General features: G+C 40.1%; 1 protein-coding gene and 1 non-coding gene across 5 annotated transcripts in view; both read left to right on the forward strand.

The window, feature by feature from the left end:
- The window catches only part of LRRK1 (leucine rich repeat kinase 1), a 132,920-nt gene that overhangs the window by 38,203 nt on the left and 70,531 nt on the right, over window positions 1-24,186 (forward strand). For all 4 annotated transcript variants that reach the window (XM_045058899.1, XM_045058898.1, XM_023254990.2 and 1 more), the window contains 4 exons: window positions 8,572-8,735; window positions 17,039-17,210; window positions 19,838-20,017; window positions 20,443-20,591. In XM_045058899.1, the coding sequence (XP_044914834.1) occupies window positions 8,572-8,735; window positions 17,039-17,210; window positions 19,838-20,017; window positions 20,443-20,591 (665 nt within the window). The remainder of the gene's footprint in view (window positions 1-8,571; window positions 8,736-17,038; window positions 17,211-19,837; window positions 20,018-20,442; window positions 20,592-24,186) is intronic.
- LOC111561150 lies at window positions 9,386-9,549 on the forward strand. The gene has a single exon (XR_002743511.2). It is a non-coding gene; the product is annotated as a U1 spliceosomal RNA (small nuclear RNA).

The following is a 24,186-nucleotide window of genomic DNA, read 5'->3' on the forward strand; positions in this document are numbered from 1 at the left end:
AATATACTTTTTAAATTTCTTTTTCTCAAGTTCGAAGTCAATCCAAGCTTGGTAAGAAAAAACAATATTGGAAAACACAAAATTTTAAAAATCTCCATCCACTGCACCTGCTGAAGGCATCTGCTACTGTCATATATACAGACTGAATTTTTATAAACAAAAATAATAGACTGTACACATTAGAAACCTTTTTTCTCCAAGCATTTTAATCCCATATAATCTAAATTCTGTTACTCTGCATATTTTCAAATGATGTCAACCAATGATGCCTCAACCTGTGCCCCATGTCCTACACTTTTAGCTTAAGATTATGTATGTATTTTTTATTATTAGTCTTCATTATTATGTTTTAATGGCTCATAGTAGTTGCTCATTTTGAACTACCCTGAGTCACTATTTTAAGAGTCATCTCAGGCTGCTGTAACAAATTGCCACACGCTGGGTGACTTAGACAACAGACATTCATTTCTCACATTTCTGGAGGCTGGAAATCCAAAGTCAAGGCACCAGCAGATTCTGTTTGTGGAAAGGGCCCACTTCCTGGTTTGCAGACAGTCATCTTGTTATTGGATCCTCACTAGGCCGAGAGCTGTGAAAAAACTCTCCTGTGACTTGTGCCACTAAATCCCATTGTGGGGGCTCCATCTTCATGACCCAGTCACCTCCCAGAGACCCTGCCTCCTAAACCATCACCCTGGGGATCAGGGTGAAAGCATGGATGTTGAGGGTAGACAAACATGCAGTCCACAACAGGCATTAAATGGGAAAGCAGGGTGGCGGGAATTCTATGAACTCTGGGGTCAGAAAGACCTGCTTCCACTCTTGCAGCTACCTGCCAACTCTATCACTGTGAACAATGTCTGTATTCTGGCCCCCTTCATCTGTAAAATGGCAGCCATGACACCTACCCACAGCACTGCAGTGAGCATTTGATTAAATAACAAAAATCAAGCAGCAGTCAGTGCAGGGCACCTAGACATTGCCTTTCTATAAGCCATTCCCTAAAACCTGATATCGGCCATTTACCTGGTTAGCAGGTTCTTCCCTCTGCTGTTGTAGGTAGTTCTGCAAGGTAGTGTCATAGCTTAAGAGTGTATCTTTTTGTGCATGCCATGTTATTTCCTCAGATAAACTCCTAGGAGAATAGGATGTTGTTATATAATATTGCTATATATATAGCGTATATATGTATACATATATTATATATATACATATACACACATATAATATTGCTATATATATGTATATATGGCTATATATATGCAATATATATATTGCTATATATATATATGACATAATGTATGCCAGAATATGTTATATATGTTATATATGTTATATATATATGTATATATGGCATAATGCATTTACACCCTATTCTATATATAGCTACATATACTATATATATAGTATTGCTATTGCTTTCTGAAACAGTCATACAATTTGCCAGGCCTCCCACAGTGACAAATGTCACCACACTCTGGCCAGCCAATGTACGTTAGAATTCATTACACTTTTCGCCATGTCGGTGGGCATAACATGGCATCTTAAGATGAATTGTATTTTTTATTTCTAAAGAAAATAGCACTTTTTCTTGTGATTTTCTCTTGTGTGAGCTGTTTGTTTATATAACTGCTCATCCCCCCCCCCCCCTTATTAGCAAAAATCCATTTGGTGAGAATATCCTCAGAGAAGCTGTGCATCTGTGCTGTGAGGCTCTGAAGCACGAGAAACACTCAGCGTCCATTGCGGAGCGCTGTTCTGTGTGAGCCATGAGCCAGGATGCCACCGCTGCCTGGGCTTTCTTTTCTGATGCTGGTCGATCCAAGTGGCCCAGCGTGATGGGGCTGAGCAGCAGCCATCTGGAGCTGGTGAGGAATTATCACCGAGGGTCACCCTGGGGGTCACATCACCCTCCACATCCCCCAACCTCTGCATCTTCCCCGAATAAATAAAGGGTTGGATTTCACCGTAATACGACCCAGAGACGAAAACTGCTACTGAGGCTAAAATCCTAGAGTGATAGCTGCAGAGAAAGAAGCATCCTTCCAGCTGAAGGTTGGTGAACCCAGGGCTACAGCAGGTGAGCCCCTGCAGAGCCAGGAGGGTGTCCCCTCCAGAGAGGGACAGCCCCTGCCCTCAGTGCTCTGGCCACCCAGGGACTCGGGGAAGGATGCAGGACAAGGTCCTTAAGCGATCATGACCAGGTCAGTAGCATCCTGAAGTTTTTGTGTGCTTTGCTGTGAACTGTGGGCTGGGAGATATGTCTTTACTTTTTGCTACTCTGTTGATAGAGATGAATGGAATAAAAAAAATCCATAGATGTACAAGTAAAATGTTAGGGTCTTTTCCAGGATATACAGAGGATGCAACAGATTTTGAATGGACAGACAGCATTCTCTTTCCATCATACATGTTTTCTTTGGTGGGGAAGAGAGAATTAAAAATAATATATATATAACAATAATACATATAATTGTATATAATATATATTATTGATATAATTATACATAATTAAATATATATATATATGAGAGGCCAACATTTAGAACTTAAAGAATTAAAGTCACTTTCGTATTACTTCTCCATTGTCCTAGATTTGTAGAAGAAAAACAGTAGAGAGAGAATTTTATTCTGATATTTGGGTGCGGAGGGATGACTTAACAAATGTTGTTCTAGAAGAAAAGGTAAGACTCTCCTTAGGACTCTCCTTAACGGACTCAGAACCAACAAACAAAGGAGGACTCTCTTTAAGGGGGGAGGTTCATGAGGAACTGTTCATGTAAGTGATATGGCTTTTACAGTTGACATCACTCAATCATATTCATGGAATTCTATTTTACTATGTCCCCAAAATAGAAGAGAAGAAAAATTTCCATTCATTTTCCTGCAGTCAGAATACTCTGCGTTTCCAAAACCTGAATTACAGAAATGATATTTAGAGCCTGAATTCTTGGCAACCGAAACCATTTCTCCTAGCAATGGCTGAATACGTAGAGCACACAGTGTTGCTGAAAATATTTCTTTTATAAATAGAGTACTATATTGAAAGTGATTCTCGAGGACAAAATAATATTCTCATGCCACAGGCTAAAATACTGTTTTAACCAAATGCTTCTTCACATTCTGAACTTTAATTAGCATCATGTCCAGCATATTTAAATACCAGGCTATGCTGATATTATTGTTTGTCACCAACCAGGAATATGTCCACTATCATTTCACAGCTTACTGTAGATGTTTCCTGTGTTCTTGAATAGTTCTACATGGGCCAAATCCATAACCCTAGCCATCCAGTCTATTTGTAGCCTCTCCTCACTAGCTCCTACTTCTAATTAATTGATTCCTAAAATCAAACCAAAAACCAAAATTGTGCTCTTGATTTTCCCTTCTCCTCCTTTGTTTGTTTACTGACTTCATTAAGCATATTTATCATGTTAATTTTGCATTAAAAGCAAGTGAGATGCCTGTTTGTAGTGTATGTGAGTATGTATATATATATATATATATATATATATATATGGGATTTTCATTGCCGTATAGGAAAATAATGACATTGCAATAGAGAACAAAAATGGATTTTTTTTTGAAACTGAATCATTCTAATGTTCTACAATTATTTTCCTAGTGGTTTTAGTGACTTATTTGGTATTTTATTGAAATAGGATACACTTTGGGTGTTTATATTTTTAATACGAATTTTACATCTGTATGAACAAAACACTTAGAGCTGTCACATTTTACTGCAGAGAAGAATAGAATTATGGACAATGGCTGATTAACAGGCACAAATCCCTGAATAATCTTGAGTGGTGTAAATACAGTCCTCCGCTTTAAGTTTAAATCAGAAGTCACCAGTTGTCAAATACAAAGCTGTAGTATTTGGGGGGAAAAGTAATATGAAAGTAAATATTTACCTCAAGAAAAGGTGTCTGATGGTGGGGAGGAAGGCTTCTGCTTTATTACATCATGAAGTTCTGTATTATTTTTTTTTTCAGTGAGAATGTGCTCTTTTATTACTGGTGTAATTTCTTTAAGGTTTAAAACAAAATAGTCATCTATTTCCATTATGGGGAAATAAAGAACAAAAATCTTTTCTAATTCCATTATTAATTCCACCCCAGCCCATCCTCAATACTAATTATTAGCATTGTGGTCTTTTTTCTTTCAATTTAAATATATGCTAACCATTATTTTTATAATTTCAGGAAATTAAGAGAAGTTGGCAGATTAAATCAAATGCATGCACATTAGTGGATGTTTTCCTGTAATGTCCTTCCAACAATTTGAATGTGCCAGACCCCCCCCCCCCGCCCCAGCCCTCAGCATCAGTGACAGTGGACGTGCATTGTCCATGCAACCTAAGAAAATCAGATGCAGAACTGAAAACACCACAACGTTAAAAATTATATAAATAGAATTGAGTAGAGTCTTGGTTCCGATTGCATCATTTACTGCACATATGCTGCATTATTTAAAAATCAAGTTAAAGTAAAATCACCCTTGTAATTTGACATGCACCCTCTACCCTAGGTTCTGCCTTCTCAGTGTCACTCAATTGAGACTCAAAGGTGAACTGTTTTTATTTATGTTCCTAATGTGAACAGAAGAGGTTACTTTATACTTGCTTGTGTACACACACATACCACACACACACACTCACACACACACACACACACACACACTCACGCTTGTAATCTACAGAGATAAGGGAAATATTTGTTTAATTTTGAAAGATGGGCAATGACATAATTAAGTGCCCCTCCTGATGGATGCTGCTGCTGTTGATTTTACCTCCTTCTTGCAACCTGCCCATGCTTTTCTCCTCCCAGTCAGCTCTCTGATGTCCCAGGGTCTCTGATGGTAAATAATTAATGGGACAGTTAGCTTGTGTTGGGGAGCAAAGCTGTCTTACTCACAAGTGCAACCACTATACCCTGAGCCGTTTTGTGATTCCTCTTTACAAAAATACACAACCAAAGATCCCCAGTAATCTCCACTCAGACACAGCAATCTTGCATTGGTGTTTTGGGAATGATGCAGATGGTGTGTGATGCTTATCCCTTCCATGGATTTTTCAGAATGGTCCCTTTGAAGTAGTGGAAGTCATGGCTTAGAATCAGCTGTAAAGACCCCGAACAGTGTCAAGCGCCTTTACTGTAAGCCCTTGTCTTTGCCTTTCTACAGAGCAGGATTTTTCTGCCCTGATGGTGGCGCTTACATAGTGTGCCATATGGTGGGCCCTGCATTTAGGGTATGATATTTTGATTCACTTCTGTACATTTTGTTACAAAAACAAACAAGCAAACAAAAAAACGTAAATGTGAAGTTGAAAGAATTGAACCATGTACATCCATTACCCACTACCTAAATTCTACCATTAACATTTTCTAAAGTTGCTCTCTCACATTCTATCCGTATTTGTATCCCTGTGTCCATCCATCAATCCAATATTTTCAGTACATTTCAAAGAAAGTTGCAAGCATCTGTACACATCACCCTCAAAATCTTCAGCACTTGTGTTATTAACTACAGTCCAATATTGTTGATAGTGCTTGTGGGTAAAATCCATATAGAGCAAAATGCACAAGTCTTCATTAGACTGTTTGATAAGCTTTGACAAGTAACAAACAGCAATTTTCTCATGCCCCCGCCCTGGTAAACTTCATGCTTGCCCCTGCCCCCCAGGAACCACCATTCTGATTTTTTTTCACCCATCGATTACAACAGCATATAAACGGAATCATTTTGTGATCAGTCTTTCACTCAGCATTATGTTTTGAGACTGCCTGTCACTTATTTCATGGATCAGTAGTTCATTCCTTTTTATTGCTGAGTAGTTACTAAACCACCGTAGTTGTTTATCCGTCCTTCTGTTGATGGACACGTGCTGTTTACAGTTTGGAAACAGTATGAATGAAGCTGCTGTGAACATTCTTGGATAAGCTTTTTAGACATATTTCTCTTGGCTAAATATCTGAAAACAGAATTTCTGGATCATAGGGTAGCTGTATGTTTAGTTTTATAAGAAACCACCAGACTTGTTTCCATTTTATACTCCATTTGTGCCATTTTATACTCCAGCCAATGAAGCATGAGTGTTCTGGTTGCTCCATAATCTCACTAAATATTGTAAGTCTTCTTAAATTTTGGTGATTCTGGTGGGAGTATAGCTGTGTCTGCTTCTGGTTTTAATTAGCATCTGTCCGATAATTAGTGATATTGAGCTTTTTGAATATTTTTAATATCCTCTGCTGTTCCAATCTTTGCCCATTTTTAATTGGGCTGTCCTTTATTACTGAGTTTTGGAATCATTTTTGTATTCTGGATACCATTCTATTTTTTTCTTGATTTACGTTTGGTAAATATTTTCTTCCAGTATACAAGTTGCCTTTTCACTATTAAACGGTAGCTCAATCTTCTGATGAGCAGAAGTTCTAAAATTTGGTGAAGTCTAATTTAGTAATTTTTCCTATCATGGTTATTGCCTTCTGTGTCCCATCTAAGAAATCTTTACTTACTCTCAAGACATAAATATATTCTCTTATGTCTGTTTTTCTAGAAGTTCCATAATTTTAACCTTTATGTTAGGTCCATGGTCTGTCTCAAATTAATGTGTGTGGGGGGCGGGGGTGAGAAGTAGGAGTCCAAGTTTCTTTTTATTCATTGTGGGTGTCCAGTTGTTCCAGCACCATTTGTTGAAAAGACTGCTTTTCTCATTGTATTGCTTTGGCACTCTTGCAAAAATCAATTGAATGTACAAGTAGGGGTACATTTCTCAATTCTCTATGCTGTTCCATGGGTTTATTTGTCTATACTGGTACCACAATGCCTTGATTACTGTAGCTTTATAGTAAGTCTTGACATCACATGGTATCTATCTTCCAGGTCTCTTCTTTTTCAAGATTACTTTGGATATTTAAAATCCTTTGAATTTCCATACAGATTTGAAGGTCAGATTGTTAATTTATACCCCCCAAAACCTATAAAAATTATGGCTGGGATTTTATTCAATCTGTAGATAAAATTGAGAAGAATTGACCTGCTAATTATATTGATTTTTCTAATCCATGAACATGGAATGTCTTTTCATTTATAGAGGTCTTCCCATCTTTGGTTAAATTTGTTTCTAAGTGCATAAATGTATGTTATTATAAATATATATTTTTTTAGTTGTCCAAATGTCAGCTGGTATAATGTGATTCACTTCTGTGATATGAGAGTTTGGAAGCCAACCTTGCCCCGCATTATTTTCACGTGAGAAGAAGCTTCTTTTATTCATTCCTTCAAAGAGGTAGCAGAGACATGGAGGAGGTTCACCCTAGCCTGAGAGCTAGGGGTCCAAACTTCAGTTCAGGTTTGCCTTTTACTGACTATGTGAACTTGGCCAAGCATGGTAGGATTCTCTCCCTATTTCATTCAACACATTCAGAACATAACTCCTCATTCATTGTGGTATTTTCAGTAATATTTATAGAGGTAAAACTTTTAACTCTGATTCACTTGCGCATTTGGAAATCTGGTAGAAGCCTTGAATTTTCTCCTCAGAAGAATGTACACACACACACATGTGCATGTGCGTGTGCACACGCACACAGACACACACACACACACACACACACACAGAGTTTTGTGTCCAATTTAGGATGTTCAGGCAACCTCGGAAGGCTGTTCATCAACCTTTGGGGTCCACAAAACCCCTGTTCTAAAGGGAGAGCTCAATGAGGGTAGTAGTTGACTTACTTTACTTATACATCTTCAGCACCCAGTATGGTGCTCAGCCAATCATGACTGCTCAGTGAATGCCCCATCATTGCTGCAACATGCCTGCTGCAAAGCTCGCCATTTTTCCCAAGTAGCACAGCCAGTGTCACAATTAGAGGACAGCAAGATATTGCCTGATGGATGAGCCACATTTCAGATAACCAGACTGGCAGAGTCAAGAGATATCTTAGGGACACCTTGGGCCAGTCACACTAGTGGTCCAATGGCGTCCCAAGGCCTAGAGTTTCAGAGGATCACCAAGATCAGAATGTGGCATATTTGTGCAGGGGCAAGTATGGATGAGGGCTGCTGATTCTAAATCCCACACCCTTAGTAGGATTTTCTAGGCAGAGTGAGTATAAATTTCCAAATCCTGAATATTAGACCTGTCTTTCTTCCACCACTAGATACTACACCCCTGTGAGGGAAACAGAAGGGGAACAATTTGGCTGGACTTCCAGCTCTCCCACCAAACCCTTACTTTTCTGTCGCTGTCAGTGAGATCAGCCTGGCAGTTCCCAGCCAGGCAGCTGCCATAGGTGCCCTGGATCCACTCCATGGCAGGACAGTGTTGCTGCACAGACAGCCTGACTCAGCACCAGCCCCAGACACAAAGTCCCTCCCACAGGGCTGCAGATCCCGGGGTCTGCTGTCCTTGGTGACACTGGCATTATTTCAGGGCAACCCTTTTCTCTTCCTAAAGCCCCAGATTTATTTCATGGAGAGCTCATCCTGCTCTCCTCTCCGTGATTCCCATGAGCGGCACGGGCAAGTGATGGTGACATTGTGTGTGTGCTTCCGTCCACCCAGGTGCTGGGGACATGGGCAGCAAACCGTCTACACCAGGCAGTGATCCCACAGCGCGGTGCCCGGGGACGGAGGGCATTCACGCTGCATACAAGCAAGGAGACCCCAGCAGGGCCCGGCACTTGCTCCGGGAGGCTTGTGATGACAGCACATCCCAGCTGGAGAAGGTAGGGTCAACGCCGGCTCCTTCAACCAGACTGGGGATCTGGCTTGGATGAAGGTTATCATTCAGATTATTTCCTTGTTATCCTCTAATCATAGTGAGGATTTTTTTTTTACCTCATTTCACATGTAAACTTAATGGCTGCCAGTCTTGTCAAGCCAGTTCTCAGCCTGCCACTATCTGTGCACACCCTTTCACCTTCCCAGTAACTGAAATGTGAACAACAAAAGGCCAGTCTGAAGGTTTAATGTACTGTATTCCTCTACATTTCTTTTCCATTATGAAAATAGCGCAAGCTAACAAGAAAATTTAGAAAAATGTAAAAGTAGAGAGGAAAAGAATAAGAAAGTAACCATATTCCTAATGCAGCCAAACAGTCCCACTTAACAATTTGATTATATTTTCTCTCCATTTACTGATCTGCGTACATTGTTGTTTCTAACAGAGATAAAGTCATTTTGTGTATATAGTTTTGCATGCTTCTTTTTCTCACCTAATATTATATCAAGCATTTTCCATATGATTATAAATTCGTGTGTGCTTTAAAGCAAGAAAGGTGTTTACACTTTAACTGGTGAAATGTTGAAACCGGTAGACTTGGTTAAGCTGTGTGTAACACCCAGAGCAACCACTTTAAAAACTATACAAAGAGGTACACTTACCTGGCAAGGGAGACACCATGATCACGAAGATGGTTTTCCCAGGGTGAGGCTCATCCATTGCACTCCGGATGTGCTGACCCCTGCGATTTCCCTAAATGTGGGAAACTGGACTACATAATTTGTGGTAGTGGGGGACTGCATTCGTAATTTCCCCTGAAAAGAAACAAAACAAAACCATACAAAGAGGTATACTCAAAAACACTATTGACCAATCAAAATGGGATTTGAAAAATGTTTAAGAAGCTCACAGGAAGGCAGGAAAATAATCAGAAAAATGAAAGAGTAAGCAAAACAAAACAAAAAAATGCATGGCAGACCTTAGCTTTAATATGTAAGTAACTATATTAACATAAATTTTCCAAAAACATAAACTTGAAGAGACTGCAGAGTAGATCAAAATAAATAAATAAAAGGGGCGCCTGGGTGGCTCAGTCGGTTAAGAGGCCAACTTTGGCTCAGGTCATGATCTCGCGGTCAGTGAGTTCAAGCCCCATGTCGGGCTCTGTGCTGACAGCTCAGAGCCTGGAGCCTGTTTGGGATTCTGTGTCTCCCTCTCTCTGACCCTCCCCCGTTCATGCTCTGTCTCTGTCTCAAAAATAAATAAACGTTAAAAAATAATAATAATAATAAATACATAAATAAATAACCATGAGCAGCTATATTCTGCCTATGGGAAACTCACTTCAAAGAGGATATATGTGGGTTGAAAGTAAATGGATAGAAAAAGATATACCATGCAAATATTAATCAAAAGAAAGGAGTGGCTAAGTATTAGATAAAATAGACTTCAGACTAAAGGAAGTTGCCATGGACAGGGAGGAATATTTCATAACGTTGAAGGAGTCAGTCCATCAAGAAGACATAGCAATCCTAAATGTGCATGCACCAAACAACAGAGCTGTAAAATATGTGAAACAAAAACTGACATAACTGAAAGGAGAACGAGATAAATCCACAATAATAATTGGAGACTTATAATTTGACACCCTCTCTCAACAAATGATAGAACAACTAGGCAGAAAATCAGTAAGGATACAGAACTTCACACCATCAGCCCACAGAATCAAACTGACATTTATAAAACATTCCACACAACAAGAGCAGAATGCACATTCTTTTCAAGTGTCCACAGAGCATATCTCTAGATAGACTGCACATCCTAGGCCATAAGATAAACCTCATCACATTTAAAAGAATTAAAATCAGACAGAATATGTTCTCTAACTTCAGTGGAATCAAACTGGAAATTAATAGCAAAAAGATAATAGGAAAATCTTCAAGCACCTGGAAACTAACCACAAACTTTTAAATTACCCATGGATCAAAGACAAGGTCTCAAGGGCAATTTAAAAAATACTTTTAACTGAACAAAAATGAAAATACAACATGTCAAAATTTGTGGGATGCAGCTAAGGCAGTGCAGAGAGGGAAATTTATAGCACTAACTACTTACATTAACAAAGAGAAGTCTCAAATTAATGATCCAAAACTTCCACCTAAAGGAGCTATAAGAAGAGCAAAATAAATCCAAATCAAGTGGGAGAAAGTAAATACTAAAATTAAGATTAGAAAAATGATGACATTTAAACAGAAAAACAATAGAAAAAGTCAGTGAAAAAAAGGTAATTTTTTGAAAAGATCAACAAAATTGACAAACCTCTAGGAAAACTAACATAAGACAAGAGAAAAATATCTAATATCAGGAAGGAAACAAGAAATGGCACTACATACCCTACAAATATCAAAAAGATTGTAAAGGAACAACTTTATACACATAAATTTGACAACTTAGATGAAATGGATCAATCCTGGAAAAGTACAAACTATAACTCACCACTATAAAATACGTACATGATTTTAGTAGCCCTTTAACTATTAAGGAAATTCAATTCACAAGTTAAAACCTCCTAAAAAGAAATCTATAAGGGAGCCTGGGTGGCTCAGTCAGGTAAGCAACAGACTTCGGCTCAGGTCATGATCTCATGGTTCATGGGTTCAAGCCCCACATTGAGCTCTGTGCTGACATGACAGCTCAGAGCCTGGAGCCTGCTTCAGATTCTGTGTGTGTGTCTCTCTCTGCCCCTCCCCTGCTCATGCTCTCTCTGTCTCTCAGAAACAAACATTTTAAAAAATTAAAAAAAAAAAAAGAAATCTATAGACCCAGATACCTTCATGGGAGAATTCTACCAAATGTTTAAAAAAGAATTAACACCAACTCTACGAATACTTTTCAACACTTCTGTGAGTCCAATATACCTGATACCCAAACCAGACAAAGACAATACAAAACAGAAAAGTACAGACTGAGCCATCATGAATATAGATGCAAAAATTATTAACATATTACAAATAGATTTCAACAATATATGAAAAGAGTTAAACACCATGATCAAATGGGATTTATTCTAGAGATACAAGACTAGTTCAGTACAGTACTCAATAATCAGCCAATATAATCCTCCATATTAATAGACTGCTACAGACTGAATGTGTCCCCCCAAAATGCCTATGTTGAATAAAGTGATGGTGTTTGGAGTTGAGGCTTCTGGAAGGTGATTAGGTCATAACGCTGGAGCTCTTATGAATAGGGTTAGTGCTCTTATTAAATAGATCCCACAGACCTCCCTAGCCCTATTCTGCCATGTAAGACAGAAGAGATAAGCCACTAGGAGGAAGGCCCTCATCTGACCACATTGGCACCATAATCTCAAACATCCAGCCTCCAAAACTGTAAGAAATAAATTTTTGTTATTTTTCTGCCACTCAGTCTGTGGTATTTTGTTATATCAGTTTGAATGGATTAAGGCTTAAAGTGAAGAAAAAAATCACATTATCGTATCACTTGATGCAGAAAAAACATTTGACTAAATTTAATACCCTCATGATAAAAACTCTTAGAAAATTAAGAATGGAAGGGAGCTTCCTCATCCTGATGAATATCTACAGAAACCTACAACAGACTTCATACCTGATGGTGAAAGACTGATTTACCCCTAAATTGGGAATAACACAAGGATATCTATTCTCAATGTAATACTGGAAGTTTTATTTGAGAATAATTATATAAAATTATATTCAATATATTACTGGGAGTTCTGGCCAATGCAGTAAGACAAGAAAATGAAATAAAAGGCATACACATCTGAAAGAAAAATAAAACGATCTCTTTTTGCAGATGACATGACAGTCTACATAGAAAATCCAAAAAAGAAATTATCCATAAAAGAAAAAATTGACAAATTAACAACTTTTGCTTTGAGAAAGACCCTGTTAAGAGAGAGAAAAGATAAGCTACAGGCTTGGAGAAAATACTTGCAAATCACATATCTGACAAAGGACTCATCTCTGATTCATACATAAAAAATCTCCCAACATTCAACATAAAAGGCAAACAATCCAATTAAGTAATGTAGGAAATAGATGAAGAAACATTTTGTTGAAGAGTATATACAAATGGCCAATAAATCCATGAGAAGATGTTCAACATCATTAGCGATTAGGGAAATGCAAATTAAGACACAATGAAATATAACTACATATTGATTAGAATAGCTAAAATTAAAAAAAATAGAATGCCAAATTCTGATGAGGATGTAGAGAAACTATCTCTCATTCATTATGGTGAGAATATTTCCATTCCAGAAAATAGTTTGGCAGTTTCTTTAAAAACAAAAACACACTTACATTATGACCCAGCAAGTGCACTCCTGAGCGTTTAACCTAGGGAAATGAAAACTTATGTGTGCGCAGAAATCTGTGCATGATTTGTTCTTAGCAGTTCTACTTGTAATAGGAACTAGATACTACATAAAACTCTTAGCAGATGAGTGGTTATACATACAATGGAATATAATATAAAAGTATACTGGGGCGCCTGGGTGGCACAGTCGGTTGAGCGTCCGACTTCAGCCAGGTCACGATCTCGCGGTCCGTGAGTTCGAGCCCCGCGTCAGGCTCTGGGCTGATGGCTCAGAGCCTGGAGCCTGTTTCCGATTCTGTGTCTCCCTCTCTCTCTGCCCCTCCCCCGTTCATGCTCTGTCTCTCTCTGTCCCAAAATAAATAAATAAATAAATAAATAAACGTTGAAAAAAAAAAAAAGTATACTATACATATATAAAATGTAATATATAGTATAAATATATTAAAATATAAATATGATACTAAGTAACACAAAGAAACTCTTTGAAATATGCAGCCATTCAGGTGGATCTCAAGGGCATTATGCTGAGCAGGATATTAAAAAAGAAACAATCTCACAAGGTCACATTCTGTATGATTCTATTCATATATAAACATTCTCAAAATGGCAAAATTATAGAGATGGAAGAGACATTTGTGGCTGCTGGGGTTAGTGATGGTGGAGGGCAGTAAGGTGAGTGTGACAGTAAAGTAGGGGAGGGGAGGCTGGAGAGACTGGTCTCACAATAGAGTAGTTCTGTATCTTTTTTTTTTTTTTAAGTTTTTTAGTGTTTATTTTTGAGAGAGAGTGCGGGGGAGGGGCAAAGAGAGAGGGAGACACAGAATCTCAAGCAGGCTCCGGGCTCCAAGCTGTCAGCACAGATCTCGATGCAGGGCTCGAACCCACAAACCACGAGATCATGACCCAAGCCTAAGTCGGATGCTTAACCAGCTGAGCTACTCAGGCACCCCGGAGTAGTTCTGTATCTTGATCACAGTGCTGTTTGCACAAGTGCAGAATGATATACCCACATTGTACTAACATCAAATTACTGGGTTTGATCTTGAAGTACAGTTGTGTAAGGTGTCACCATCGGGAGAAACTGCATTAAGGAAACATGGATGCTCCTCAAAACTGTCTTTGCAACTTCCAATGAGTGTCTACTTCAAAGCAAACAGAAAAAAAAAAATAAGTGAAGTCTAATTCCACTTTTATAACATTTAAAAACTGGCCAAGGATGAATCTGTGGTGTTAAAAGTCAGGATAGTGGTTATTCCGGGTAGGACAGTGACTAGAAGGGGGACTTTGGAGCACAGATAATCTTAGGTTCCGTGGTCTGGATGTCCATTACATGAATGTGCTCATTTGTAACAGTTCATGAAACTGAACACACAATTTGTGTACTTTTCTGTAGGTGTGTTATATGCCAATAAAAGTTATAATGACTGCAGGTGCCTGGGTGGCTCAGTCGGTTAAGCATTCGACTCCAGCTTAGGTCATGATCTCAAGGTTCATAAGTTCAAGCCCCATGTCAGGCTCTGTGCTGACAGCTCAGAGCCTGGAGCCTGCTTTGGATTGTATGCCTCCCTCTGTCTGCCCCTTCCCTGCTCGTGCTCTCTCTTTTTGTCTCAAAAATAAATAAACATTAAAAAATTTTTTTTAAGTTACAATGACTAAAGTAAAAAAAAGAGTTTGGTTTCATGTGGGGTTACCCATGTGTTGATATGGATGAACATGTTCTGGAAGGCTGTGTAAAAGCACTTTCCTTTGCAAAAGGGCATTGGGAAGTAGAGGTATGGAGGGAGGCCTCCTTTTTTATTTTATACTTTTCTGTGCTATTTGAATTAAAATAAATACACGCTATAGAGCCTCTGGGCTGTCTCTAGCCAGAGTGCCAGCCCTGACCTTTCTTGCCTTCTGGTTCCTCTTGGCTTCAGGCTGACTCCTAGGAAATTACCACTTCATGAGGATGGGGCTTTTAAGCCTCCAACCCACTAGCGTCTAGACAGCTGTTGGTTGTGTGCAGTGAATCATTTAATCAATCCCTGTGGTTTTTCTCCCTAATGCAAGTGCTTTCCTGGAATGGCAGGCCTCCCGGGCCCCACCCCGGGCAGATTGGCAGGCCAGTGGGTTTTGCTTTTTCGGTCATATTGAATGAGTATGTCACGTCACCAGCTCATTCACTCTCCTTCAGAGCCCAGGCCTCCCTCCAGGTCCCACAGTTCCTGGGAAGTCTTGGGTAGAATGGGGAGAACATAGGTTTGGGGCTAGACAGACCCCAGTTCAAATCCTGGATAGTTCTGCAGACTGTAAATTCCCTCGCTGTGGGCAAGCCTTCATTTCCTCACCCACAAGATGGAAATACAGTGTGAAAATAAATAAAAGAAACCTCACTTAAACTGGAGTCTGGAAGCCCTGAAGGGGAGTTCTCACGCACTATCACTCACCTTCAGAAGCAAACCCTGCATTCTCCAAGGAGGCTTACTTACCACACCGCAGCTGGAGGAAGGAAGAATTTCTCCTTGCCCAGCAACAGCCCGGCCAATGGGAACTCAGTGAAACACCCTCCCAGCTTCTTCCTTTTTCCCTTGTAAAAGTAAGCCCCTCTCTTCTGTTCTCCAGACTTGACTATGGTTCACTGTAGTTGGCTTGTCCTGAATTGCAATTCCTCTGCTATTCCCAAATAAACCCATTTTGCAGGTAAAATAAATGGCTCTTTACTTTTTAATTTTAAGTCTATTTATTTATTTTTGAGAGGTGAGGGGGAGGAGGAGCAGGAAGAGAGAGCATCCCAAGCTGTGAGAACAGAGCCTGACGCGGGGCTCGATCCCACAAACCGCAAGATCAATACCTGAGCCGAAATCCAGAGTCAGACACTTAACTGACTGAGCCACCCAGCCACCCCAGGCTCTTTTCTTTTTTTAAGATCAACAACAAATACAGTCCTCACAAGACTGTTATCAGGATGAAGTGTGACCATGTAAATAGGATGTTCAGTGCATGATAAGAGCTTAATATATCTGTCCTCATCCCTGGGATTCTGTTGACCCACCGCTGTCCATCTCACCCTACAGTGACTCTGACAGCACAGGTTTCCTAACCTGTTCAGCAAGCAAAATGTGCTCTTTCATGCCACGGATTGGTTCTGGCACCCTCAGTGCTCATCCCAGCTTCTTACACACAGTAGTACGTCCTCAGTAAATGTCAGTGATGGCACAGACTGCCTCGGTTCCAATGTGGGTTCTGCGTGCACCTCCTTGAACACCGCTGATGCCCAAGTCCATGGGGAATAGTCAAGTTCCAGGAGGACTTCACGTTTCAGTAATGCAGTCACACGCTGCACATGCCAATCCAGCGTTCTTTTGGCAGCCCCAGTGAGCCCACGAAAAGCCAAGGCCATTTTTATAGTCTTTGAAAGCCGTTTCCTAGCTGTGTGATCACAGGCAAGCTACAAAACCCCTCTGAACCTCCACGTCCTTGTCCATGTGTTAGTATTCTGCCTCAGATGGGGATACTCACACGGTCCCCATCCTCGTGAAGGTTATGGCAGCTTATGCTGTCCCAAAGAAACGGAATGGGAGCCACATTTATATCAAGTTGTCTAGCAGTCACATTCAAAAAGGAAACAGAAACAGATGAAATATCAACCGTATATTTTATTTAATCCGAATGTATTAAAGATCATTTCAACATGTGATCAATATAAAAATTATTGACGAGGTCGTCGACAGTTTTGGACTGAGTCTTTGAAAATTGCGTGTGATTTTATGCTCCCGGCTCCTCTCACTTTGCGTGAGCCCTCTTTGCAAGTCCCCAACACCCACATGCGACCCATAGTGCCATCCCAGACAGCACAGCCCAGTCTTGCCCACGGACTTGGCGAGGCATTTCGAGTTGATTCTCTTGGTACTTCCTAACAGCACCCAGCTCCCCAAAGTCCTATTGTTCCTGCTCTGTTTTGACTAGGGCCGGCTCCTGAGCATCTCAGCGGCCTATGGGGATCTGGAGACCGTCCGATACCTTCTCACCGAGAGACGGGTGGAGCTGCCCACGGAGCCCACCGATGACAACCCAGCTGTGGTGGCAGCACATTTTGGGCACACTGACGTTGTGCAGGAATTGCTTGAATCTTTGCCAGGTAAATGCCAGGGTGTGAGTTTCTTGGCTACCTCTCAGGACACCCTCTTCTTAGGAATCCGATCGGCATGCGGGGAGGGGGTGGGGAGGCGGGGGAGGGCTCCAAATGCTGGTTTCTTCACACTTTTACCAAAGCAGGAGCTCCAGAAATCTGGGGCATCAAACTGACAACCAAAGTCAAAACTGCCTGCCAATGGCAACACCACATCCCACATCTCACTCCCTTTAGCTCAGGAGGTAAATGTTCTCATGCCATATTTGATAAGGAATGTGGATCTATGTCCCTTTTTTTAAAAAAATTAAAAGGTTATATTCTTTAAAGCAGTTTTAGATTTTCAGAAATACTGATTTGAAAGGACAGGGAATTCCCATATACCCCCCTGCAAAAAGTTCCCCTGCTATTTGTACTTTGTATCAGTGTCATACGTTTGTTACAACTGAGGAACTTGAGAGACATGGAGACTTTCAAAAGGTGGTCCCGGCTCTTTCAGAGCTCCTGGTCAAGCCGAGGAAATCAAAACAGAACGGAGTAACTCCGTGCAGTGTAACTGTGCTGAGGTTGAAGTATTTACACAGTGGTCTGTGTAAATACACAGACACAAAGGGAATGTCTTGTCTGGGCACAGGACAGGGTCTTCATAAGGCGATGACATCTGAGCTGGGTTTTGCAGGGTGAGTAGGAGTTTAGCTGGCAGACAAGAGAAGGAAGGGCTGAGGTTGCCTACTTTTGCAGAGAAGGGGCCTGAGCATGGCTGGACCTGAGCATTGTTTTCAGCTGCTCTTGGGGCATCCTATTTTCAACTCAACTAGGGACAGAGTTGCTGAGGACTGAAGGAGTCTAGAGCATTGTTCTGGAACCTGCAGGAAGTGCAGAGATGGGCGGAACAGTGTGTGTGTGTCCCTGTGAATTCCCAAACTGGAGGGGAGGGCAGCCATTGTTAGGAGTAATGTAAGACCAGAAGACACACAAGACACAACTAGAGAACAAGGGAGGGTTTGAGAAGAGGAGATTCGAGGCTCGCAGGGGGTGGGTACATCATTATGTAATTTCTGGTCTCTAGCTGAGCAGAGATAGCGCAAGGGAGGAAGAGACCAGATGGAGACCAAAATGGGGCTCTCTCTGAGTATCACTGGATTGGGACTTCAGAAAATACATGTAGGGGTTTCATATGGTTCAGAAAGAACCCTTTGGTTTCACGTGTTTAAACCTTTTAGTTTTGCATGGCTTAATTCGTGACTTTGCCATTTACTGTGGGACATTTGGCAAGTTCCCAGACCTCTCTGAGCTTTGAGTTCCTCATTCGAAAATCATAGCTTTGAAATATAGCCTGATACAGCTTCCTAAGACTGGTGTACACCCATCCTCAACAGCAGTTAGCAGCATGATGACTGGATTTCTCGTCTCTAGATATCCTGGCGGTAAATGAGTTAGGGATCACTTGTTAATATGTGTTCAAGTACCACCTCCTTTGAGTTGTTAATTCTAGTTACCAGAGGGAGAAGATGGGACATTTATTTACCATCTGCTGTAGCCCACGCACTGCACCAGATGCCCTTTGTGCTGAATCTTCATTTCTTCCACCCCCTCCTCACCCCTATGTCCTGGTCAATTTCTTACCATGGAGGGGAGGGTCCCCATCTCCATGCTTGGGACCACTTTGGTTCCTAAGGACTTTCAGCTCTGGAAATGAGACAATGTTATAGTGCACTTGGCAAGTGTCAATGTGGAAGATGAGATCATTTTTCCATGGCAGCTACATCTAAAAGGCATTGCATTCCTTTGAACTTGAAGATATTGTAACACTTTAGCCCACACTGTCTCTGTTCATTCAGTGGGCTACATGTTACTTCATTCTGGAATTAAGTAGGTGGTTCTTGCAGGGAGTAATTCTCAAAATTCTAGGCTGGATAGTTAGATCTATTTCTTTCATCATAGCTTTTTTCTTTTCATTTATGAAAGTAGTGTATGTGTCTTACAGATATTTTCGAAATGCAGTAAAGTGTTAGTACTCTAAAAACATGATGACATATAATGAGTTAGAATGTTCTGAGCCAGGCACTTGACATACATTATGTCATGCAACCCTCACGTTAAACTTGGGAGGGTGAGTGTTATTATTCACATTTTAGCAATGTGTAAACTGAATCAGGGAGAGGCGAAGAAATTTGTTTTAAGATTACACCGCTGAAATGTTTTAACCCTAAGCTGCCTGTCTCCAAAGCCCATGTCCCTGTATGTAATGCTGTTGATGGGGATGGGGATGGGGAGAAGGATGAGGGTAATAATGGTCATAATCCCACTACCCAGAGTCAAAGCTGCAACACTGGGATGGTAACTTTTAGTCTTACTTCACACATACATTTTTTTTTATTCAGTTATAATTACACTATATATGCTGTTTCAAATGCTGCTTTTTCTCCTATGTGATGAGCAAGTGGGTTTATAATGATGTGGGAAAGTGTCCCATGCAATTCAGAGGGACTGTTCCAGAAAGCAGCATCAAACTGACAGAAGGCACTTTCAGCTAGAGACAGGCCAGCTCTACCAATGGTCCAAGGGGACATGGGAGTGGGAAAAACCAGAACCCTTCAGTGACGCTTTCCCTTTGTCCTGTCATCTCCTCCCAGGTCCCTGCAGCCCCCAGAGGCTGCTGAACTGGATGCTGGCCTTGGCTTGCCAACGAGGGCATCTGGGGGTGGTGAAGCTCCTGGTCCTGACACACGGGGCCGACCCGGAAAGCTACGCAGTCAGGAAGAACGAGTTTCCTGTCATTGTGCGCTTGCCCCTCTATGCGGCCATCAAGTCAGGTGGGTCCCCCAGCCAATCCTGCCCATGGGAAGCCTCAAAGTTTCCAGATGCGGGATGGTGGTTTCACCCTCACTTATAGCTCTTAAAGAGCCTGTATGGAGACATTTGAAAATTCCATTATTTGCCTCTTTTTCAAGATGTCTGCACCTTCCCTCATTTGCCCCACTCACCCCTGCAAGGGGATTTCAGTGACAGGGACCAACTGTGGCAAATGGGACTGTAGTAGGAGGCACACCACAGGTCAGGGTCCCACAAAAAGTCTCTCACTAACAGGAATTTGATGCCTCAAGGGAAGTAGTAGAGGAGCTCTACCAGCACAACTACCCTTTGCATTCCCATTTCACATATTAGCGTCCGCCATTTTGGACAGCTGTGCCACACTCTACATCTGAATGACCTTAGCTTCCCATTTTCTGTCCTTTAGGAAATGAAGACATCGCCATATTCCTGCTTCGGCATGGGGCCTTCTTCTGTTCCTACATCTTATTGGACAGTCCTGACCCCAGCAAACATCTCCTCAGGAAGTACTTCATTGAGGCTAGCACCTTGTCCAGCAACTGTCCGGGAAAAATGGTGAGTTGTCCCTGCCTATGGATGAATGGATAAAGAAGTGGTACATATATATGATCGGATACTTTTCACTCACAAGAAATAGGGACATCCTGCCATTTTCAACTAGATGGATAGACTTTGAGGACATTGTGCTAAATGAAGTGAGTCAGACACAGAAAGGCAAATACTGTATGATCTTACTTATGTGAGGAATCAGAAAAAGCCAAACTCATAGAAACTCAGAGTAGATGCTTTGCCGGGAGCTGGAGGGTGCAGAAAATGTGGAGATGTTGGTCATACTGTATAAACTTCACTTATAAGACAAAGAAGTTCTGCAGATCTAATATACAGCTTTGTGATTATAGTTAATAATACAGTATTATATACTTGAAAGTTGCTGAAAGAGTAAATCCTAAATGTTCCACCCCAGAAAAGAAATGATGATTAGGTGACATGATACAGGGGTCAGCTAACACTATGGTAAAATCATTTTGCAACATATAATGTATTAAATCAAGTTGTACACCTTCAACTTACCCAATATTATATGTCAATTATATCTGAATTAAACTGGAAAAACATGCAGAATGTGGTTTTAGTTAGTTTTCCATTGTAATAACAAAAAATCATGTTGCGTTACTTCCATTATCATCAATTTGGCTTTTTATTTTTTTTAATGTTTATTTATTTATTTTGAGAGAGAGAGAGAGAACAAGCAGGGGAGGGGCAGAGAGAATCCCAAGCGGGCTCCACACTGACAGTGCGGAGCCCAACTGGGGGCTCGATCCCACGAACCATAAGACCATGACCTGAGCTGAAATCAAGGGTTGGATGCTTAACTGACTGAGCCACCCAGGTGCCCCCAATTTGGCTTTTTAAATCTAGCACTCTAGATCAGTCAATGTGGCTAAAAGCCATTCTTTTAAATACATGCCTGAGATGCCTAGGTGGCAGTTAAGGTCAGTTAAGGTCAGTTAAGCATCTGACTCTTGATATTGGCGCAGGTCATGATCTCACAATTTGTGAGATCAGGTACCACATCAGGCTGTGTGCTGACAGTGCAGAGCCTGCTTGGGATTCTCTCTCTCTCTCTCTCTCTCTCTCTCTCTGCCCCTCCCCCACTCACTCTGTCTCTCTCTCTCAAAATAAATACATAAATAAGCATACATAAATAAATAATCAAACAAACAAATAAATAAATGTATCGAGTGAATGTAGCTTAGTTGCCTCTGACCTTTTCCTGTTGGTGGACATTTGGGTTATTTCTCGGTTTTGCCCCTTGTAATACAGCCTGGTTTTCTAGGATATTTGCTTCTGTAGATCTGAATCCTAAAAGTGGATCACTTTCTCAAAAACCTATGGGGATTCACACTTTCACCAACATTATATGGACAATCTCTGTTCCCTTGGCTCTATCCAGATATCCAGAAGCCTTTTAATTTTCATCAGTCTGTTGGATGAAAATGTGAGCTCCTTGTTTTTTTGTTTGTTTGTGTTAATTTTTTTAATGTTTATTTACTTTTGAGAGAGAGAGAGACAGAGCATGAGCAGGGGAGGGGCAGAGAGGGAAGGGACACAGACTGTGAAGCAGGCTCCAGGCTCTGAGCTGTCAGCACAGAGCCTGTCGTGGGGCTCGAAATCACGGACCATTGAGACCATGACCTGAGCCGAAGTCAGATGCTTTACTAACTGAGCCACGCAGGCGCCCCTGAGAGCTCCTTGTTTTACTGGCCACGCTATTGTTATTAACAATATTTTGAACTATTTCATATCTTTATGAACTATTTGCATTTCCCCTCATTCACATTAGTTGCTTGTTACTATTTGTTGATTATTTTCCTAAAGGGTTGGTCATCTCTTCTCATCTTGGAGGACCTTTTGTATATCAGATTTTAAACGTTTTTTAATCATACATATTGCCAATATTTTCTCCAATTCTTTATTTTTCTTTTTTGTCTGTTATCTTTTGTGATAACAAAGATACAAGAATATGTAATCAGGTATGTCTTTTTCTTATGACATCTGGGTTATATAAGAAAGTCATTCCCACCTCAATTTTATATAAATATTCTCCTCCTGGGGTATCTTGTAATATTTTTATTCTTTTATTTTTTATATTTTAAGCTTTAATTTTTGTGATAGGTATTTGTATGTGTGGTGTGAGGGAGGGAATCTAGCTTTCACCTTTGCTAGATGGATGTTCAGTTATTCCAGCACAATCTTTTAAATAGAACTTCCTTTTCCTTCTGAATTGAGATGTCACCATGGCTATTTTCCCCAGGATCTATCTGTATGGATTTTGGGATTCTCTGTAGTGGTCCACTGGCCTGTTAATCTATTTCTAGGTAAATGCCATACTTTTTTGATAATAGACATTTTTTTTTAAATCTTACAGCCTATTAATGCATATTTTCTACTTGTTATTTGGGTTTTTTTCTTTGAAAATATATTGACTGTTATTACACATTTGTTCTTCCATTTTGTGCATTTCCAGCAATGACTCTGTGTAGCTTTTATGTTCTTTAATGAGATTTTGAATTTTATTTTATATTTTTATTTTTCATACTTTAAAAAGATTTTATAGTTTTATTCATAAAGAACCTGGACCTGTCTTGTTTATTGCTTTTCCCACTATTTGAATAAAATACAATTCTTTTCCATGTCTGTTTTCACCCTGATGTTACTGATACGGAGGAAAGCTTTTTTGTTTATTTATGTTTGATCCAGTCCCTTTGCCAACTTCTCTTATTAATTCTAGTAGTTTTTAGAAGAGTTCTTGAAACTTTTAGGCATGTGATTAAGTTATCTGCAAATTCCAAATAGGTTTGTCTCTCCTTCTCTAATATTTATATAATTTATTTTATTTCATGTCCTGTGGTATCACTAGAAATGTCAAAAGTTGAATCATCATGATAGAGATGCATCTCTCTTGTTCCTGATTTTAAAGGTCTTGTCCTCAGCAATCTATAGGCATTTGCTGTAGATTTTTGGTATATAGACTATTATTATATTTGGGTAGTTTCCATATCTTTTTTTCTGCTTAAGAGTTTTTATTATAAGGGAAGATTGTGGGATTTTGTCAAATTCCTTTTGGGAATTTTTGGCAGCTATTGATACATTCATGAAACCTTTCTACTTTAATTTGTTGATGTAACAAATGATGATGATAAATTTCCCTTTTCATTTATGATGTTGGACAGTTTTACTTTTTCTCTTTTAAACTTAATCAGACCAGCCAGGGATTTATATGTCCTAGTGGTTTTGTCAAAGGACTTGCTAGATTTACTTATGTATGTATGTATGTATGTATGTATGTATGTATGTATTTATTTATTTAATGGTTTGTTTGTTTCTTATTCATTAATTTTATCTTTATCTATACTAAAATCATCACATCTCCCTCTTTGAATACTGAGTGTTTGTCTTTTAGTATTTTGGATATTGCGGTATGAGATTTCCTGGGCTAATCCAGGCTCCAGACTTCACTGCTCTAGGACCTTCATATGGTAACTTTACTTCTCTGTTTTGTTTCCTTATCTGAAAGATAAGAAAGATAAAGAGAGATAAAGTATCTGTCTCAGAGGGATGCTTGACAGTTAAATGTGGTAATATTTGT

This window comes from Felis catus, chromosome B3 (genome assembly GCF_018350175.1).
Source record: "Felis catus isolate Fca126 chromosome B3, F.catus_Fca126_mat1.0, whole genome shotgun sequence".
Taxonomy (NCBI): Eukaryota; Metazoa; Chordata; class Mammalia; order Carnivora; family Felidae; genus Felis; species Felis catus.